The sequence below is a fragment of the Pristiophorus japonicus genome, chromosome 17, assembly GCF_044704955.1.
Source record: "Pristiophorus japonicus isolate sPriJap1 chromosome 17, sPriJap1.hap1, whole genome shotgun sequence".
Taxonomy (NCBI): Eukaryota; Metazoa; Chordata; class Chondrichthyes; family Pristiophoridae; genus Pristiophorus; species Pristiophorus japonicus.
The window spans coordinates 68,715,331-68,734,523 of NC_091993.1; the positions used below are offsets into that span (position 1 = coordinate 68,715,331).

The 19,193-nt window shown below is 41.2% G+C and overlaps 1 protein-coding gene across 3 annotated transcripts in view; it reads left to right on the forward strand.

Annotated features, from left to right (window-relative positions):
- Positions 1-19,193, forward strand: part of LOC139227776 (AT-rich interactive domain-containing protein 2-like) — a 277,411-nt gene that overhangs the window by 187,902 nt on the left and 70,316 nt on the right. For all 3 annotated transcript variants that reach the window (XM_070858808.1, XM_070858807.1, XM_070858806.1), the window contains exons 7-10: positions 104-173; positions 3,304-3,551; positions 7,549-7,639; positions 12,848-13,057. In XM_070858808.1, the coding sequence (XP_070714909.1) occupies positions 104-173; positions 3,304-3,551; positions 7,549-7,639; positions 12,848-13,057 (619 nt within the window). The remainder of the gene's footprint in view (positions 1-103; positions 174-3,303; positions 3,552-7,548; positions 7,640-12,847; positions 13,058-19,193) is intronic.

Genomic DNA, 19,193 nt, shown 5'->3' on the forward strand with positions numbered 1-19,193 from the left:
ATCTTTCTTTGTAAAAGTGAGATGGTTATAATGTTTTGTGTCTAATATGATAGGTAGCTTATTTTACATCTAAAGTTTAAAACATACTTAATATTGTTAACAGTTTTGGAAAGATACGGTTGAAGACCAAGAGGTACGGGAGCTTATTGGAGATAAAAGTCACAAATCTAAAGGTAAGACAAAGTTGCGTAACGCCAGCAGTAAGAGCTAGCACAGGTGTAAATATTCAGCTGTTGTGGAAACTGCTGGATTCCCAGTTTAAGTTTTCTACCTTGATCATCAATGAGACTTGCCTGCTGTTTCTGAATTTGCCCAGCTCTCTCTCTTGTTGTAAGGTGAAGTGTTGTTTGGCAGTGTACCGAGGAGGAATCTTGTCCACATGAGCCTGCTGGCCAGCTCACTAATGGCCAACTCATAGCCTAGACTGGTGTTTTTAAGAGGCTTTGCAGTAGTACTGGGTTTTTGGAGGGTTGGGGGGAGGGGAAGAGGAGTGGCTGGGGAGAAGTGGAGCGATTTTTTTTTTTTTTTTTCCAGCATTGTTATTGATAGAAATTCTGGAATGGTCGAGGGAAACTTTTAATGTTAAGAATGAGTTGAATTTTGACTCAAAGGGAAGGGTTTGTTCACAGTAGCTGATGTGAAAATATGGCAAATAATTAAATTGGTTAATGTAATCCAGTATCTCCATCTACTGGCAGAAAATGACAATGCATTAAAAAAAATACTGGTTTTCCCCTACCCAGATTAGAAGGGGAGTGCTGGAAGGGGTAGGGGCTGCGTTAGGATTCCAGATGTTTAAAACTGATTGTAACTTTTTAAATTTAATGACCTGGCTAACAGTATCATCACATGGCTACTTTTAAGGGAATCTTTGCACCTAATTAACATGTAACAATTATAGTGAGTTTATTCAGAGAAAGCAAAATGAATGGTAGATTTACAAGAATATATTTGCTATTCAGCATAAAAACCCAAAAATCTTTGCTTTCTGATCTTGTTGATATTAAAAGTGTGGTTACATGTTGAAAAGCTGATTCACATTTCATAGAATTTGATGGGTTTTTTTTGCATGCTGATATTAATCAGTCTTTGGCAGGTATTGCTTATTGAAAATGGGATCTTGCGTGTGTTTATATTCTAGGAGAAATTCCTTAACGTTAACAGCTACTGGTGCCAGTTCATCTTGCGCAGTGGATTTCAGAGTATTGGTAGCAATATTGAAGTAACTGAGGAAACCACATGCAGTTCAAAAATCACAATCACAACAACTTCCCATGTGCAATCTGGCATACGTTTAGTTACTCAGGGCCCAAATTTCCCCAGGAGTTGCTCTGGTTTTTTTTTGGAGCTACTAGATTTTTTTGGAGTAACTTAAAAATCGTAATTCTTCCCATTTAAGTTGCTCCAGTTAGTTAGGTTTTTTTTAGTTTTTTTTCAAAAGGGGGCGTTACCAGCAACCTGCGCCTTTTTTGGCCATTTAAGCAAGTTTAGCCAGCTAAAACTTACTCCAAACTAAGTTAGGCCAGAGTAAGTGGCCACTTTTGTACGTTCTGAAAAACCCTGCGGTGAGTTAAGAGATCAGCGCAGCTAGCCCCCAAATTTTTTTAAAATCCCAAGCAGCGAGACTGGACAGGGTGTAGGTGCCATCAGCCTGATTAAACTGAGTATATTTTTACCCCCTCCCCCCTTGCCAGATCAAAACTCTTCCACTCTTTCTGCCCCCCGCCCCTGCCGGATCAAAACTCTTCCCCGCCCCTGCCGGATCAAAACTCTTCCCCGCCGGATCAAAACTCTTTCTCCCCCCGCCCCCCCCCCCCCACCCTGATCAAAGCTCTTCCCTTCACCAACCTGTCTCTTGTAGCCCTCAGCGTGGGAAGGCAGCGGCCAGCTTGTGTGGCAGGCCACTCGGCCCGGGATAGGAGCGTCGAACATCGCGTCGTCCCTTCGGCCAGGGATAGGGTCGCCTGGAGCCAGGACGCGCTGGGAGGGCCAGGAGCCACTGCGCACGCGCGCAGACTCCACTGCGCGTGCGCGCAGCTGCCGGCACTTTTCGGCGCAGGGCTGTAGCTCCACCCACCACGCGTTCTGAAGCGCTGTGCCACAGGCCTGGAACCAATGGGGCGAATACGGAGGTAAGAAATCGACGCCGTTTCTGTACTACAAAGTCCGCGCCGTTCTAGCAGAAGGGGCAAACTTGGTCCCTCAGTGAGGGTGGGCGCAGTGTTGATGAATTTTGAGATCTATCTTTTTTGAACGAAAACTTCTTCCCATTCCATGCACCATTTTCTACCTGAAAGGACAAGCTGGTTTCTGGCAATATTTGGGTTGACCCTACTACAGGGAAATATCTGAATGACACAAATCGACACTCTGTCTTCCCTCTCTCCTTCCTCTCATTGGAAGACTCCTGGTCATAACTTGGTGACCCATGTGACTGACATTGAGAAAAGTCACTACGTTTAGGAGCATGTATCCGAAATCTACCATATTGAGAGCGCTGCTATGCTATTAACTTATTTTTTTGTTTTCAGTAAAATTCTTACATGTGTGAGACCGTGTTGGCTATTCAAGACTGGAGTGCTGACGTCAGCTGCAATGCCAACAGACATCAGCTAACTCATAGTAGACTAAATTGCACATAAAAGCATTATAAACAGCAAGACCCTTTAGAGAAAAGAAACAAATTAATTTGAAAGTATATAATGAAAGTTTTGTCAAGAGTTCAGATTTTTTTTTCTATCGTAGTTTATATTTGACATGGAATTGGAATTGTAGATGTTTAACACAGTAGGCCATTCTGCCCATTGTATCTATCAGACGGTTTGCTAGAGCAATCAAAAGCTAATCCCACTGTCCTTTTCTGTTTCCATAGCCCTGTATTTTTCTTTCTTCAAAATAAAGGCATATGCATTTACAGCATAGACGGAAATGAAAACTGATTCTGTAAAACTGACCTGGAATAGTTTACTGGCCTAGTCTTCAGTTCATTTAATGCTCTTAATTTTAAGTGATAGTTTAAAAATCCAAAGCTCAAACATTAAATGTAATGCATCCAGGTAATGGGCTTTATTTGAATGTTTTATGATCTGTCCTTTTTATGACCCATTTGTGTTGCAGTTATGATTCAACAATGTAGCTGTATTTATTCTGTTAGCACTGTTTTCAGAAATTATATTCATTAATTTACTTAACAAAGATCATTTAAAAATATTATTGCGTATGCTGAAGAGAGCCAGCCACCCAGATGGCGTAATGACTGAATTTTATCATTTTGTTTCAATCCCCCCGCCCCCCCAACCCCAGAAGCCGCTGGCGATGATCGATGGGACTCTGTCTTGTTCCACCCTCCACAAAAATTGGGCATTAACGACCTGGAAGGGCAAAGGGTGCTGCAGATAGCTGTTATTATCCATAATCTGTCCATGGAAGAAGGGAACGCCAAGCTGTTAGCTAACCGAACGTGCCTACGGTTTATGCTGCTATGTGCTCACAATAGACATGTCTCACTTAAGCAAATGGGGCTGGACACACTGGGAAATGTAATGGCAGAGGTAAGATCATGGATACAGGGTATTTTTCTCATTCCATTGGTGGATCAAGCTGTTAAATGCTGAATATCTTGGAATTGTAAAATGTGGACATCTCTTATAATTGTATGGAACTTGAAGAATCTTGATTTTTCCAAGGTCCTGAAAGATGATTATTTGTGCACCATACCAAAGTGACCACCTCAACCGAAGTTATAGATTATTCAAGTGAAACATACACTTATGATAGAGCAATGGATCAAGGTTTCTTTTCAGTCACTGCCATTTGTTTGAGTTCCTAATCCAAATATAACATGGTCTGGTTACCTGTTTGCTCTATTAACTGCTCAGCACTTTGAATATAGTCAATCTACAGCTCGATTTCACCAATGAGCTTGGGAGTGAGGAAAGTGGAGAGAAGATTGTTCAAATGTTTTGGCTAGGCTAGTTTGCAGAGATGTGCACATTGGCTATTTTTCTTTGTTGATTTTTAAAAAATTCTTATCTTGACAAAGTAGTTATGCACACTTCATTTTCTTAACTTGAGTATTTTGTATTCCGCGAGATACCTGTCAAGTTTTGAATTCTTAGATTTTTGAACTGGGGGAATTTTGGATAATTTACATCAAGATGTTGTTGTTAAATTTAATTCAGCATATGAGGTTATATCCGCAGAACGCACAAACTGTTCAGAAGGAGATTAAATCCAGCTGATTCTCCTGAAAAAGTGGTGCTTCACATATACAAGATCAGCTTGAGACAATGGAAGTTTTTTAAGATACTTCTGTAAACATTCATACATAATGGTCTTGGAATGGCTTCATCCATCTGTGCTCAGCAGGTGGGTGTAACTGTTGAGTGAGCCACACCTTGGAGGTATAATTGGCAGCTCAACTGACCAATCCTTGGACACGCAGAGCTACAGAAGGGTTGGAAGCATTTGACTTCCTGAAAAGCTCAATGTACAGTCTGCAAAATTCTGGTGTGGAAGATAGACGCAGTGGACGAGAATCCTCCCCTTGAGTTTAGCAGCAACTAATTGCAGTGATTTACCAATTGGTAAGTAAATTTAGTCTGCTAACGGGGATTGTGCAATGTGATTTGTTTTTCATGTTACAAGAAGTGTTGTGAAATGGACATTCATTGGAGACTTTATTCTGTTTATTCATATATCATGTGTACAACAAAATTAGTTTGTTGGCTTATAATTGCCCTCGCTTCACTAGATTGTTCATAAATCCATCTTTTTAGAAGATGGAAACTTTATTTGGGGGCATGCCATCCAGTATCCAGTTCACACAGAGGGGATTTCATTGTTATGCCCCAGGTCATGCTATTCACGTGTCTAGACATTGGACAGTAACAGTTGACATCTGTTTTTCAGTTTGACCCTGCCAGTTGAAAGTTTTAAGCAATAATACAGGACTGAGTAATATTTTAAAACCGTAAACTGTGGGCTTGTTTTCTTTTTACTTTATGTAACTATAATAGCGCTCCAATGAAATTGGGATAGTCGCAAAAATATGTATGCATATGATGTACTTCTGCAAGTCATGTTTTGGTTGAGAAGTGTGCATGCACACCAGATACTGGATGTCATCAATCTCAACCATCATGCACATGATGTGCAGCTGAGTGTGGTCAAAGGTCGAGTGACTGGCAGGATAGAGATTTCCAGCTGAGGGAGCGCTGGCATCATTGAAGAAATGAAAGTTCCAGTAATACTCACCTTACGGTTATTTGGCAGATTAACGTACAATAATTGAACTTGAGAAGTTTAAATAATGAATAAGAACCTCCCATCTCTTTGAGAGAAAAACTCTTGAAGGCCAATAAACAAACAGATGAACCTTGTTTAATAAGAAATGGAAAAGATTGTCACCAAAAGGGGAAAATGTAAAATTATTGGCTTTTTAGGGCTGTTCTTTGCATGCAGAAGGCGACAACCTTACTCTTTCATTGGTCATTGGAAAATGGGGAGAAGGAGAAGAAAAAAGTGAGAGGAGCAAAACTGTCCAGATTCCATATTGGGAAAGCTGACTCTCCAATGCATCATGTATAATTGGTTCTGATTCAAAATTCAACCTCCACATGTTTAATTTATTATAATTGGTCTCCATTGGAAAATAACAAAACAAAAGGTATGACTTTGCTGAAGCCTGGTGTAATCAGCATCAGCTAACAGACTATGGGCCCAAGTTTCCACATGATTTGCGCCTGATTTTTAGGAGCAACTGGTAGAGAACAGACTATCTTAGAAATCGCAATTCTCCACATTTTTTTTTCTGCAGTTCTAGTCAGGTAGAACAGTTCTACTTTGGAACAGAATTTTTTCTTCAAAAGGGGGCGTGTCCGGCCACTGACGCCTGATTTCAAAGTTTCCACAGTGAAAACGTACTCCAAACTAAGTTAGAATGGAGCAAGTGAAGATTTTTGTAGAACTGAAAAAACCTGTTCTACACATTAAAAAATCAGGCGCAGGTTACAAATTAGGCGTCCAGAACGAGGTGGGGGGGTGGGGAAGGGAAGTCATTAAATTCTACAATAAATCCTTATTTATACTTCTACAAATATTATACAAATAAATCCAACCTGAATAAACATTTATAAGCAAAGAAAAGATTAAATAAACCATCTTCCTACCTGTGTGAAAGTGCTTCAGGCATGAAGAATGCTGCAGTCAGCCCGTTCTTCCCACGGGGGGGGTGGGGGTAGGAGGCGTAGTTCTTCCCGTGGGGGGGGGGGAGGAGGAGGCGCCCGTTCTTCCCGCGGTGGGGGGAGGAGACAGTGAGAAGGCTGCAAGTGCTGATGTGCTGATGGCAATGTGCTTTTATTAAAAAAATGTTCAAAAATTAAACAGCTACAAAGAACTACAAAAATGGCCGAGTGCCAATGTTTTTTCACACTGCGCGTGCGCGAACGCTCCAACGCGCACGCGCAGCATTGCCGGCAGGAAAAAAACTAATTTAAATAGTACCCGCCCCCTCCCACTTACAAAATCGGCGCGAGTGTAGGCTCCGCCCCCCTGGGCGCCGCGCCAGGCAGACAAGGAGCTGCAGAACACTCCAGAATCGCGATTTTTTTTTTTTAGGCGTGAAAAACGGGCACCCAGCTCGGAGGGGCGCCCGTTTTTTATCGTGTGGAAACTTGGGCCCATAAAGACTGGTGAAACTCTCCAGTGAGACTCAAGTGTGATCTCAGCCACACTTCAAGGACATTATATTCAAGGACATAAATTATTTTGAAAATCTAGTTTTATCTTATCTAATAGATGGTCGGAGTAAATTGTTATAATTGTAGTCCTATTATTTAAATTACTGTAAGTAGAATAGTACCAGTTTGCAGTGTATCTGGCTTAAAGCTTTCTGGAAACTTATATGCCGTCCACTCCCAATGAATCAAAGCTATTAATGCTAAAAATCTAGAATCCAAATGAAGAGTAGGCTGTATAACAGTGCTGTTATGGTTTAAAATTTGTTGCAACATTTTTGAAATGCTAGTACTATATGTTGTTCCATCAAACTGTCCTTGTAATTCCCTACCTGAAAAGTTAATGATGACAGAATTCCCATCTAGTTTGAAGGCAGTGTTCCCAAGTGGAGATCTACAGTAAGGGAAAGGAGGAAATTCCTATAATCACAAAGTACAAGTAATTGGCTATCTCTTACTGCCTGTCAAGTATACCTGAAGCCCTAGCTTCCAAAAGGTTTCCCACAGCATCAGTGACTTCCTCCTTTCTTGTACAGGGTACTTTGTCTTTGACAGTCTGAGTAAAATTACCAGTAGCGTTGCAGTTGAGGGAGCTTTGTGTTCAGACTGCAGTCCAGTAGGACTTGTTTAAACTGCCCAGATGCAGTACATTAATTCCCATAACCAATTATTTAAAGAGGCTCATTCTGTTCCATTTGTCTGAGTTGGATTCAAGCAAGCCACATATTTCACGTTTAACATTCTCAAGATGGCTTATTCAGATCAGTCCCGCTTGTAGAATTCTTAAGTTTACTTTTCTTTTCAACTGCAGTTGGATCCCATGGACTTCCAAAGTATCCAGGTGATATTTCACACCATTACAAAATGCCTTTACTCTTCAGACAAGTGGTTTCAAATTCGAGGTAAGTCTGCCTTGTCTGCAGATTGATAGATACAATATGGTTAGTTGTTGTGGTACATAGGATACATGGCACTCGTATGTCTTTAAGTGAACATCATTTTGGATTGTCTAATGATTTGTGTGGGAGCTACATCTGATCATGTTGGAAAGTTTGTTATCTGCCTCTAATAAGTCAATCGGCTCTCCTTTTTTTACACTCCAGGTGCAGTGAAGCAACTCTCACATACTTTGTTGTACACACAGATAGCTGTTCAATATCTGCCTTTAAAGTATAGGAATATATCTGTTCTGATTACATGAAATGAGGATGTTGGCTATTTAATTGCTTGGTTTGACTGAGCGGCTGGATAAAGGGACAAGAATGCGTGGAGTATTTTAGTTTTGTATCCTCGTGCTGCTCTCGATGTTTTGGAAGCACAAGAATGAGAAGATTGTTTCCTGTATGCGCGCAGATTTCCCTTAATTACATGGGGTTTACGTGAGAAGTATATACTTTGCTATAAATGTCCCTCTAATTTTTCCCCTCTGCCTTGGCCCTTTAAATTTGCTGCCTGGCCATGCATGTGCGTGTCTCTTGCAGCGGCAGCACCGATGAGTGGTCTGTGTGGGATCTCGCGACCGGTGCGCAGCATTGGCTGCTACAGTATGGTGCTTTTATGCCCCTATACGTGGTTGATGCAGTTCTTTTTCGAAGAAAGGAATCTCGCCCGTATTGTGAGTTATGTTTTTGTACAACACCACTATTGAAATGAATTACAGTCAGACTCAATATTTTAAGTATAAAACACAATATAATCCTAAAGCCACCTTAGTGGTGAGAGGTGCTATTTGGCTCCTTCCATCAATTACCAGATATGTATTTGGGAGTCTGAGACTTCAACCTGAATTAGTATGACATCTGGAAATTCTTTGAGATAGTTACTGAACTTCAGTAAACTGAAAGAGATTTACGAGGCTTGTAAAAGGTACTCTTTGCTTATAGGCTAATTTTAAACTTTCCTATCTTTTGGTCAATATCTCTAGTTGAGGCAATAGATATATCTGTTTAAAATTAAGAACTATATGAGAAGTTGGCAAAAGATTGTGGGAATTGTAATTTCAAAAAAAAATAGGGACGTGTAGAATGGTTAATAACACTGTACTCAAAATGCCATAGAATAGTTAACCATTGAAGTTGACAACACAAGGCATTCATTAGGCCCATGGTGTCTGTGCCAGCTCTAAGCTGGAGCAATTCAAAACAAATCCTACTATTCCACGCTCTCCCTATAGCCCTATAGTACATTCCTCCACTTCAAATATTTATCCAATATTTCCCTTGAAGGCTACTTTGGTCTCTGCTTTAACCACTCTTGCTGCCAAATCATCCCGTGCTCCAACAATACTCTCTGTAGAGATTTCTAATAACACCTCATCAGTTACCTAGTGCCATTTTTAAATTGATTCCTCATCTGTGACTCCCCAACCATGGCGAAATAGTCTTTTCCCCCATACATTATCAAAACTCATCATTTTTTTAAAATTCTGCTGAACTCTCGCTTTCTGTCAGTGGAAATAGTTGTATTATCTCAAATCTTCATTCATAGCTACAGTTTCTCATTTTTTGCTTCATCCCGGTGAATCTATGCTACACGCTCCTAATGGTTTCTATAATAGGGTGCCCAAAACTGACAGTCATCTAACTGTGGCTTAACCAATGTTTCGTACACATTTTTCGATACTACTTCACTCTTGTACGCTATGCATCTATTTATAGGAACAGGATTAAGCCATCCAACTTGTTTTAATATTCAATTAGATCATGACTGATCTGTACCTCAACTCCATTTACCCGCCATAGCTCCATATCCCTTGATACCTTTACCTAACAAAAATGAAACCTAAAATGAAGTTGGCCTTTTTAATGGTTTTATCTACCTGCGCTCTAAAGTTTTAGGCAATTATGTACTGGAACTCTTAAACCTTGCTGTTCATCTCCACATCCTTTAGAATCTTTCCATTAAGTGTATACAGGTACTCACATTCCTTGCTTCTATTCTAAAAATGTATTGCCATAGATTTATTCACAAATTGCATCTTCCACCTGTTTGCCCATTTTGCTAACCTGTCTGTATTCCTGATGTCTTTTACCATCCTCAATGTTTGCCAAACCTCATACTTTTGTGTTATCGGCAAATTTCAAGATTGTATTCCCTATGCCCAAGTCCAAATCTTCTAGAAATAAGAACAAAAAGAAATAAATAACTTTCATTTATATAGCACCTTTCAAGAGCTCTGGGTGACCCAAAGTGCTTTACAGCCAGTGAAGTACTTTTAAAGTGTCGTCCCTGTGGTAATGTAGGAAACTTGGAAATTTCACCTGCACTTCTTCGAATAGCTCTATGGGACCTTTTATGTCCACATGAGAGGGCGGGTGGGGCCTCAGTTTACGTCTCATCTGAAAGGCGATACCTCGACAGTGCAGCTCTCTCTCAGTACTGTACTGAGGTATCAGCATAGATTTTATGATCAAGACTCTCGAGTGAAACTTGGAACATGTAACCTTCTGACAGAGGTGCGAGTGCTACTAACTGAGACACTGCTGGCACCACTATCAAGAACAAATGTGAACTTAACAGTGACTTTAGGGGTGCACCACTTTCAACTCTTAATTAAATGAGCAATATCCTTTTACTCTAACTTTGTTGTATGTCAACCAACATTTTATCCATGCTGCTATATTTTCAATTATACCATGTCTAAAAAAAAATTTAACAAGCTTCTTTTGAAACAGCTTATCGAATGCTTTCTGAAAATCTACTGCATTCCCTTTATCTCATCACTCAATCTCTTTATTAAAAAAAATGTTTTTTTATTTGATTTGTCAAACATGACTTGCATTTAACAAACCTTTGCTGGCTGTTCTTGATCAACCCATGCATTTCTAAATGCGTGCTCATTTTATCTGGAAAAAATTTTGTCTGATATAAACAAAAATCAAAAAACTGTAGGTGATGCCTGTAGTCTGAAAGCAAAATGTAAAATACTGGAAATGGTCAGCAAATATGGAGAGAACAGAGGAGTTAACATCTGAAATGTTACCTTATCTTTTCTCTCATAAGATGCTGACTGAATGCATCCAGCATTTTCTGTTTTTTTTCAGATTAGACTAACGGTCTATAGTTAACTGGTTTACCCTTCTCTTCCTTCTTGAACAAGGTATTAAATTAGCTATTCTCCAGTTCCATAGTACAAATGATTGGAAAACTGAGCCACTAGCTCCTCTGATTTGTTTCACCAGCCTAGGGTGCATGCCATCATGGCCAATGTCGTCTTCACCTCGAGTTCTACTAATTTTTTCTGAACCAATTCCTTTTCTCCAGTTAACTCTGACATTTGTTTCATATTCTTTTCTAGTAAAGTGCCCACCATTGTTACAGTATTCTAATCTACGTAGAAGGGAAATAGATTTGAATTTGATGAAATGCTTCCTTCTGGTTGAAGCCCAGTTTTACTGAATGGAAATGACAGTGTAATAATTTTATTTAACCTTAAAAATGAGTTTTTTTGGGGGGGGATGGATTTTCAGTTCTGAGCGACTAGAAAAAAACAGGAAGAAATATATCTACAAAATTTTGACCAAGTCCAAATGATATGTTACAATCTCAGTACAAATTGAGGAGTTGGCTCGAAAGAGGGAGAAGCATTTTTCCTTCTCCAGTATATAGCTGTATGTTTGCTGTCTATCTCCTGTCATTTCTCCTTCCCTAATAAAGGAGTTCTTTATCAGTCATTCAGCAGGGTTCATCCTCTGGTCGTTCTCTGTGCTGCAGGTGCAAATTAAAACAAGTGTATTTGCTTTGGCTTTATTACACATCTCACATGGTTTACTCATGACCTATAATCTATATTATAGATTCAGGTATTAAATGGGCCTGGAAGGACTGATAATGCAATCCTGGCACAGAGCCACCAGGACCACTGCTCTTGAAGTGCTGTCCCAAAGAGCACTGTATTGAGGTCAACTCATCAACATATTTCAGTGGCACTCTTGCTGCATAGCATATGAAACACTGGCTGGGGCCAGAAAGTTGTGTGCCAGTGGCCAGTGAAGCACTGCTGAATGACTGCAAAATGCCTCCATTTCTTACTAATATGTTGGGTGCCGAAGTTGTCTTACAAGACTTGACCACTTGGAGGCCAAAAAGGGGCCAGCAAGGTAAGATGGCCTTTTACCAAGTAGCGTTTGAGCTTACTGGACGTGCCATATACCGTCGGGCACTTGTCGACTGGGGTGCCTCATAGGCGCACACCCAAAGGACTGCAGGTTACATTACTGACCCATAAAAAATTAATGCATTATTGCTGTCAGTGCTGCAAACGCAGCAGGGTTGGGATTAATATTTGCTGGTTCCCCAAATGCTCAGACTCGGAGATGTGGTACACAGGACCTAAAGGAGGCAAAATTAGTTTAAAATTAAAACCAGGAAAAGGGTGAAATTAGATTTTAAACCAAATGGAAAATGGGAAAGTAAGGCTTCTTCCTGTTGATGTGATTGCTCCTTATAAAGGCTTGTGTTAGAATTGGCTTTACAATTCAAACTTGTGGGATTAACTTGGGGTTGTTGCCAAAGTTGAGGAATCAAATGCATGAAAGCTGGTGCTTGATGAAACCATGGAAAATTATAGCTGAAAGATAAAGTAGTGAGGTGTGAAAGCTAGCTCCCATATGGACCATCAGGCAGGAATTCTAGGTAAACTGCTTTGAGGAGAAATAACTGGACCAGTTCAATATTTATTCCCCAACCAGTGTTAATTGTTATGACTGGGCCAAACCTATATATAAATAATTTAAAATACTCAGCAAGTCAGGCAGCACCTGTGGAGAGAGAAACAGAGTTAATGTTTCAGGTCTGATACCTTTTGTCAGAATCTGACAAAACATTATCAGGGTCTGATGAATGGTCACCAACCTGAAACATTCTCTCTCCACAGATACTGCCTGACCTGAGCATTGCCAGCATTTTCTGTTTATATTTCAGATTTCCAGCATCTGCATAACAATAATATAAATCATTTATTTCTGGGAGTGACTTGGATTTGCAATATTGCAGCTGTTTTAATTGTTGTTTCATTATTTTACCCCTTTCTCATCTCACCCTCCCATTTCTGTGATGTAAAGCTTTTTCCAGGTTCTGCATTAAAAGGTAATTTTTTTTCTTGATTCTAGGAATGGAGATCTTGGCTAATCTTTGTAAAATTGAGGAGAATGTGGACATTATCTGTGAATGTGTGGAACAGGAATCCTATCGAGAGATTGTGAATCATTTGTCCCTCCAAGATATCTTGCTGTTACTTGCCAGTCTGGAAGCTCTGTACATGCTATCGAGTCTAGGAGAGGTGACCTGCACCAAGATCATCAAAGTGGAGAGAAGTATTGGTAAGTTAGGATTCAGGATGTTGGCTGTTTTTCTTTTGCACAGGTTGTCACTAGGATTTTAAGTTGAGATGCTTTTTATAAAAGTAGTGCACATCAATAAAAGTGCTTTTTTGTGTGTAATTGCTCGATTGAAAAAGACTCTTTGCAATCCATGCTCTGCCCATGATTTTATCTCCAGATAACTGTGGTTGTTTCAGAAGTTACAGATTCTTCCATGGCCCTGTATAAGATCCAACAGAGCACAATCCTGTTTGAAATCTGGACCAGTAGATATTGCACTGTTTCCATTTTACAAGGGACATAGGAAGAGTAAAAAGCAGCTTAAAACCAACAGATGAAGAAAAAGAAACAAGAAAAATGGAAAGAATAAAAGTGAAGACGACAATGAGCAAATAAAAGCACATGGAAAAAAGTGTTCAAATAGCTATAAATTTCAGTGCTTTACCTGTTGATCTTGTGTTTGTCAAAATGTTTTTTTTAACTTCAGTCTGGTTCCTGGCCAGAAGTTCATTTTTCTGCGCCGAAGTCCATTTCTCCGCTACCTCTAGATCTTATGGTGACCTCCAACTACGTCACCCTCTTTCTGCCCCGCGATCGATTCTGCACACCACCTGGCTCTTCATTCCCACGGAAATACTTCCAACAGTCAGTGTTCCCATTTAGCTGCGCAGCGATCTGCAGCTCCTGTGCAGGCCGCTCAACAGTGTTATAATGGCAAAAGCAGCACATGCGTGGTAATTTGGGCCGCGCATCCAAGGAAAATTAGTGGGAACATTGCATCCTCCGATACTCTACCCTTCAAATAACTTCTGACTCGCATACCCTCCATAGCTGTCTCAGAACCTGGACATCAGTTCATCGATGCTCCAAACTGACTCCACACAAGAACATAAGAAATAGGAGCAGGAGTCGGCCCCTCGAGCCTGCTCCACCATTTAATAAGATTATGATAGATTCAGCTCCACTTCCCTGCCCGCTCCCCATAACCTTTTATTCCCTTACCACTCAAAAATCTGTCCCTCTCTGCCGTAAATATATTCAATGACCCAGCCTCCACAGCTCTCTCGGGCAGAGAATTCCATAGATGTGCAACCCTCTCAGAAGAAATTCCTCCTCATCTCAGTTTTAAATGGGCGGCCCCTTATTCTGAAACTATGCCCCCTAATTTTAGTTTCCTCTGAGTGAAAATATCCTCTGTGCATCTACCTTGTCGAGCCCCCTCATTATCTTGTATGTTTCAAAAAGATCACCTCTCATTCTTCTGAATGCCATTGAGTATAGGCCCAACCCACTCAACCTATCTTAAGTCAACCCCCTCATCTCCGGAATCTACCTAGTGAATCTTCTCTGAACTGCCTCCAATGCAGGTATATCCTTCCTTAAATAAGGAGACCAAAATTGTATTCCGTACTCGAGGTGTGCCTCACCAATGCCCTGTGTAGTAGGATTTCTCTGCTTTTATACTCCATCCCCCTTGCAATTAAGGCCAACATTCCATTTGTCTTCGTGATTACTTGCTGTACCTGCATACTAACTATTTGTGTTTCATGCACAAGGACCCCCAGGTCCATTTTTGTACTGCAGCATTTTGTAATTTTTCTCAATTTAAATAATTTGCGCTTTTATTTTTTTCTGCCAAAGTGGATAACCTCATGTTCCCACATTGTACTCCATCTGCCACATTTTTGCCCACTCACTGAGCCTGTCTATATCCCTTTGCAGATTTTTTGTGTCCTCCTCACAACGTGCCTTCCTACCCATCTTTGTATCATCAGCAAACTTGGCTACATTACACTTGGTCCCTTCCTCCAAGTCATTAATATAGATTGTAAATAGTTGAGGCCCAGCATCGATCCCTGTGGCACCTCACCAGTTACTGTTTGGCAACTAGAAAATTACCCATTTATCCTCACTCTGCTTTTTGTTAATTAGGTAATCCTCTATCCTTTCTAATAAATTACCACAAACCCTGTGAACTTTTATCTTGTGCAGTAACCTTTTATGTGGTACTTTAGCGAATGCCTTCTAGAAATCCAAATACACCACATCCACTGGTTCCCCCTTATCCACCCTGCTCGTTACATCTTCAAAGAACTCCAGCAAATTTGTCAAATATGATTTCCCTTTCATAAAATCATGCTGACTCTGCTTGATTGAATTACGCTTTTCAAAATGTCTTGCCACTGCTTCCTTAATAATGGACTCCAGCATTTTCCCAACAGATGTTAGGCTAACTGGTCTATAGTTTCCTGCTTTCTGTCTGCCTCCTCTTTTAAATAGAGGTGATACATTTGCAGTTTTCCAATCTGCTGGGACCTCCCCAGAATCCATGGAATTTTTGTAGATTACAACCAATGCATCCACTATCTCTGCAGCCATTTCTTTTAAGACCCTAGGATGCAAGCTATCTGGTCCAGGGTACTTGTCCACTTTTAGTTTACCGAATATTTCTTCCTTAGGGATAGTGATTGTTTTAAATTCCTCCCTCCCTATTGAAACATAGAAAGTAGGTGCAGGAGTCGGCCATTCGGCCCTTCGAGCCTGCACCACCATTCAATAAGATCATGGCTGATCATTCACCTCTGTACCCCTTTCCTTCTTTCTCACCATAACCCTTGATCCCTTTAGCCATAAGGGCCATATCTAACTCCCTCTTGAATATATCTAACGAACTGGCATCAACAACTCTGCGGTAGAGAATTCCACAGGTTCACAACTCTTGAGTGAAGAAGTTTCTCCTCATCTCCCTCCTAAATGGCTTACCCCTTATCCTTCGACTGTGACCCCTGGTTCTGGACTTCCCCAACATCGGGAACATTCTTCCTGTATCTAGCCTGTCCAGTCCCGTCAGAATTTTGTGTTTCTATGAGATTCCCTCTCATTCTTCTAAACTCCAGTGAATACAGGCCCAGTCGATCCAGTCTCTCCTCATATGTCAGTCCTGCCATCCCGGGAATCAGTCTGGTGAACCTTCGCTGCATTCCCTCAATAGCAAGAACGTCCTTCCTCAGATTAGGAGACCAAAACTGAACATACTATTCCGGGTGAGGCCTCACCAAGGCCCTGTACAACTGCAGTAAGGCCTGCTCCTATACTCAAATCCCCTAACTATGAAGGCCAACATGCCATTTGCCGCCTTGACCGCCTGCTGTACCTGCATGCCAACTTTCAATGACTGATATACCATGAAACCCAGGTCTCGTTGCACCTCCCCTTTTCCTAATCTACCGCCATTCAAATAATATTCTGCTTCTCGTTTTTGCCACCAAAGTGAATAACCTCACATTTATCCACATTATACTGCATCTGCCATGCATTTGCCCACTCACCTAACCTGTCCAAGTCACCCTGCAGCCTCTTAGCATCCTCGTCACAGCTCACACTGCCACCCAGCTTAGTGTCATCTGCAAACTTGGAGATATTACACTCAATTCCTTCATCTAAATCATTGATGTACATTGTAAAGAGCTGGGGTCGCAGCACTGAGCCATGCGGCACCTCACTAGTCACTGCCTGTCATTCTGAAAAGGATCCGTTTATCCCGACTCTCTGCTTCCTGTCCGCCAACCAGTTCTCTATCCACGTCGATATATTACCCCCAATACCATGTGCTTTAATTTTGCACAACAATCTCTTGTCTGAGACCTTGTCAAAAGCTTTTTGAAAGTCCAAATACACCACATCCACTGGTTCTCCCTTGTCCACTCTGCTAGTTACATTCTCAAAAAATTGAAGAAGATTTGTTAAGCATGATTTCGCTTTCAGAAATCCATGCTGACTTGGACCGATCCTGTCACTGCTTTCCAAATGTGCTGCTATTTCATCTTTAATAATTTATTCCAACATTTTCCCCACTACCGATGTCAGGCTAACCGGTCTATAATTTTCCCGTTTTCTCTCTCGTTTTTAAAAAGTAGGAACTGATCCAGAGTCGATAGATTGTTGGAAAATGATCGCCAATGCATCCACTATTTCTAGGGCCACTCCCTTAAGTACTCTGGGATGCAGACTATCAGGCCCTGGGAATTTATCGGCCTTCAATCCCATCAATTTCCTTAACACAATTTCTTGACTAATAAGGATTTCCTTCAGTTCTTCCTTCCTTCCATCCTCTGTCCCCTAGTATTTCCGGAAGGTTATTTGTGTCTTCCTTCGTGAGGACAGAGCCAAAGTATTTGTTCAATTGGTCTGCCATTTCTCTGTTCCCCACTATAAATTCACCTGATTCTGACTGCCAGGGACCTATGTTTGTCTTCACATATCTGTAGAAGCTTTTGCAGTCAGTTTTTAATGTTCCCAGCAAGCTTCCTCTCATACTCTATTTTCCCCATCCTAATTAAATACTTTGTCCTCCTCTGCTGGTTTCTAAATTTCTCTCAGTCCTCAGGTTTGCTGCTTTTTCTGGCCAATTTATATGCCTCTTCCTTGGATTTAACACTATCCCTAGTTTTCCTTGTTAGCCACGGTTGAGCCACCTTCCCCGTTTTATTTTTACTCCAGACAGGGATGTACAATTGTTGAAGTTCATCCATGTGATATTTATATGTCTGCCATTGCCTATCCACCGTCAACCCTTTAAGTATCATATAGCCCCTTGATTATCCATTATTAGGATGTTTTTAGTGTCTTCTACTGTGAAGAACGATACAAAATATTTGTTCAAAGTCTCTGCCATTTCCCTGTTCCCCATTATTAATTCCCCAGTCTCATCCTCCAGGGGACCAACACTTACTTTAGCCACTCTTTTCCTTTTTATATACCTGTAGAAACTCTTGCTATTTGTTTTTATAGTTCTTGCGAGTTAACTAGTTAGTTAACTACCTACTTCAACTTATCCCATCATGGGATTTCTGACTTTATCTCTAGACTTCCTCTGATTGTCTCCTTTTTATTCCCTGTATGTATCCTAATCTTGTTATGTAACCAGGCATACGTAACTTGAGTTTCCCTGTGTCTATTCACGTGCACATTTTGGCTGCAGCTCCGGACCCGAGCCCATCGCTTGTATTTCTACTTTATTATTATTATTTTTTTCTTTCTTTTCTCTTTAAGCTCTCTCCTGTTGTCATGCCTCCTTTCATTTCTCCGTTCTCGGGTACTTTGTCCTCCCAAATCCCTAGCTCATCCCTTGAGCATTCCTCGACTTTACTCTTTTGCTGCCATCCCATGCTTGACTCCTTCTTGGATAGGCCTACAGCTTTTCTCTTGTCGTCCTCCGAAGGGCCTATTGAGGCATTCATCCCTGCCTCCGTATGGGCAGCAAACCCAACCCCCGCCATCCTACTCTCCAGCGCATGCGTTGGGAGCTAATCTTTCCTACCCCGTCCCACTCACCCCTCCCAATGCAAACCCTGTGGACTCTGCAAGAGGATCAGCTATCACCGCCCCTTTCCGCAACTCCCTCTAGAATATTTGTTCACTTGAGAACGAGGCCTTTGCCATCCATGAGCTTATTGTGGATGATTGCATCAACTTCATGGCCTTGATTGAAACTTGCCTGATGGTTGATGACACCTTCCACCTAGATGGAGTCTCCCCGCCTGGTTATACCTTCCACCACTTGTCCCGCTCAAACCACCACGATGGTGCTGTGGGTCACATCACCAAATTAAACCTTGGTTTGTCCTCTTACTCCTCTCGCACCTTCCTCTACTTTGAACATCTCTCCTTGTGCCACTTCTCGCCTCTCGTTTAAAATCTTCGTTCTCTACCGCCTACCTAAGTATCAAGCCAAGTTTCTCATCACCAAGCTATCTTCACTGCTTTCTTCCCTCAACCTCTGCAACTTCTCATCCTCGTTGATTTCAACCTCCATCTCAATTTATCATCTGTTGCTGAAACCATCATCCATGTCTTAGTTAACTCTAGGCAATGCACTCCCGGCTGACCACACATCTTTCATACTCCATAAACCTGTGCTCGCTGACCTACCTTGGCTCCCGGTTGAGAAATGTCTTGATTTGAAAAATTCTCATCCTTGTTTTCAAATCCCTGCATAGTCTCACCCCTCCCTATTTCTGTAAATTTCTCCAGCCCTACAACCCTCAGAGATCTCTCCATTCCTCCAATTGTGGCCTCTTGCGTATCCCCGATTTTAATCGCTCCACCATTGGTGGCCGCACCTTCAGCTGCCTAG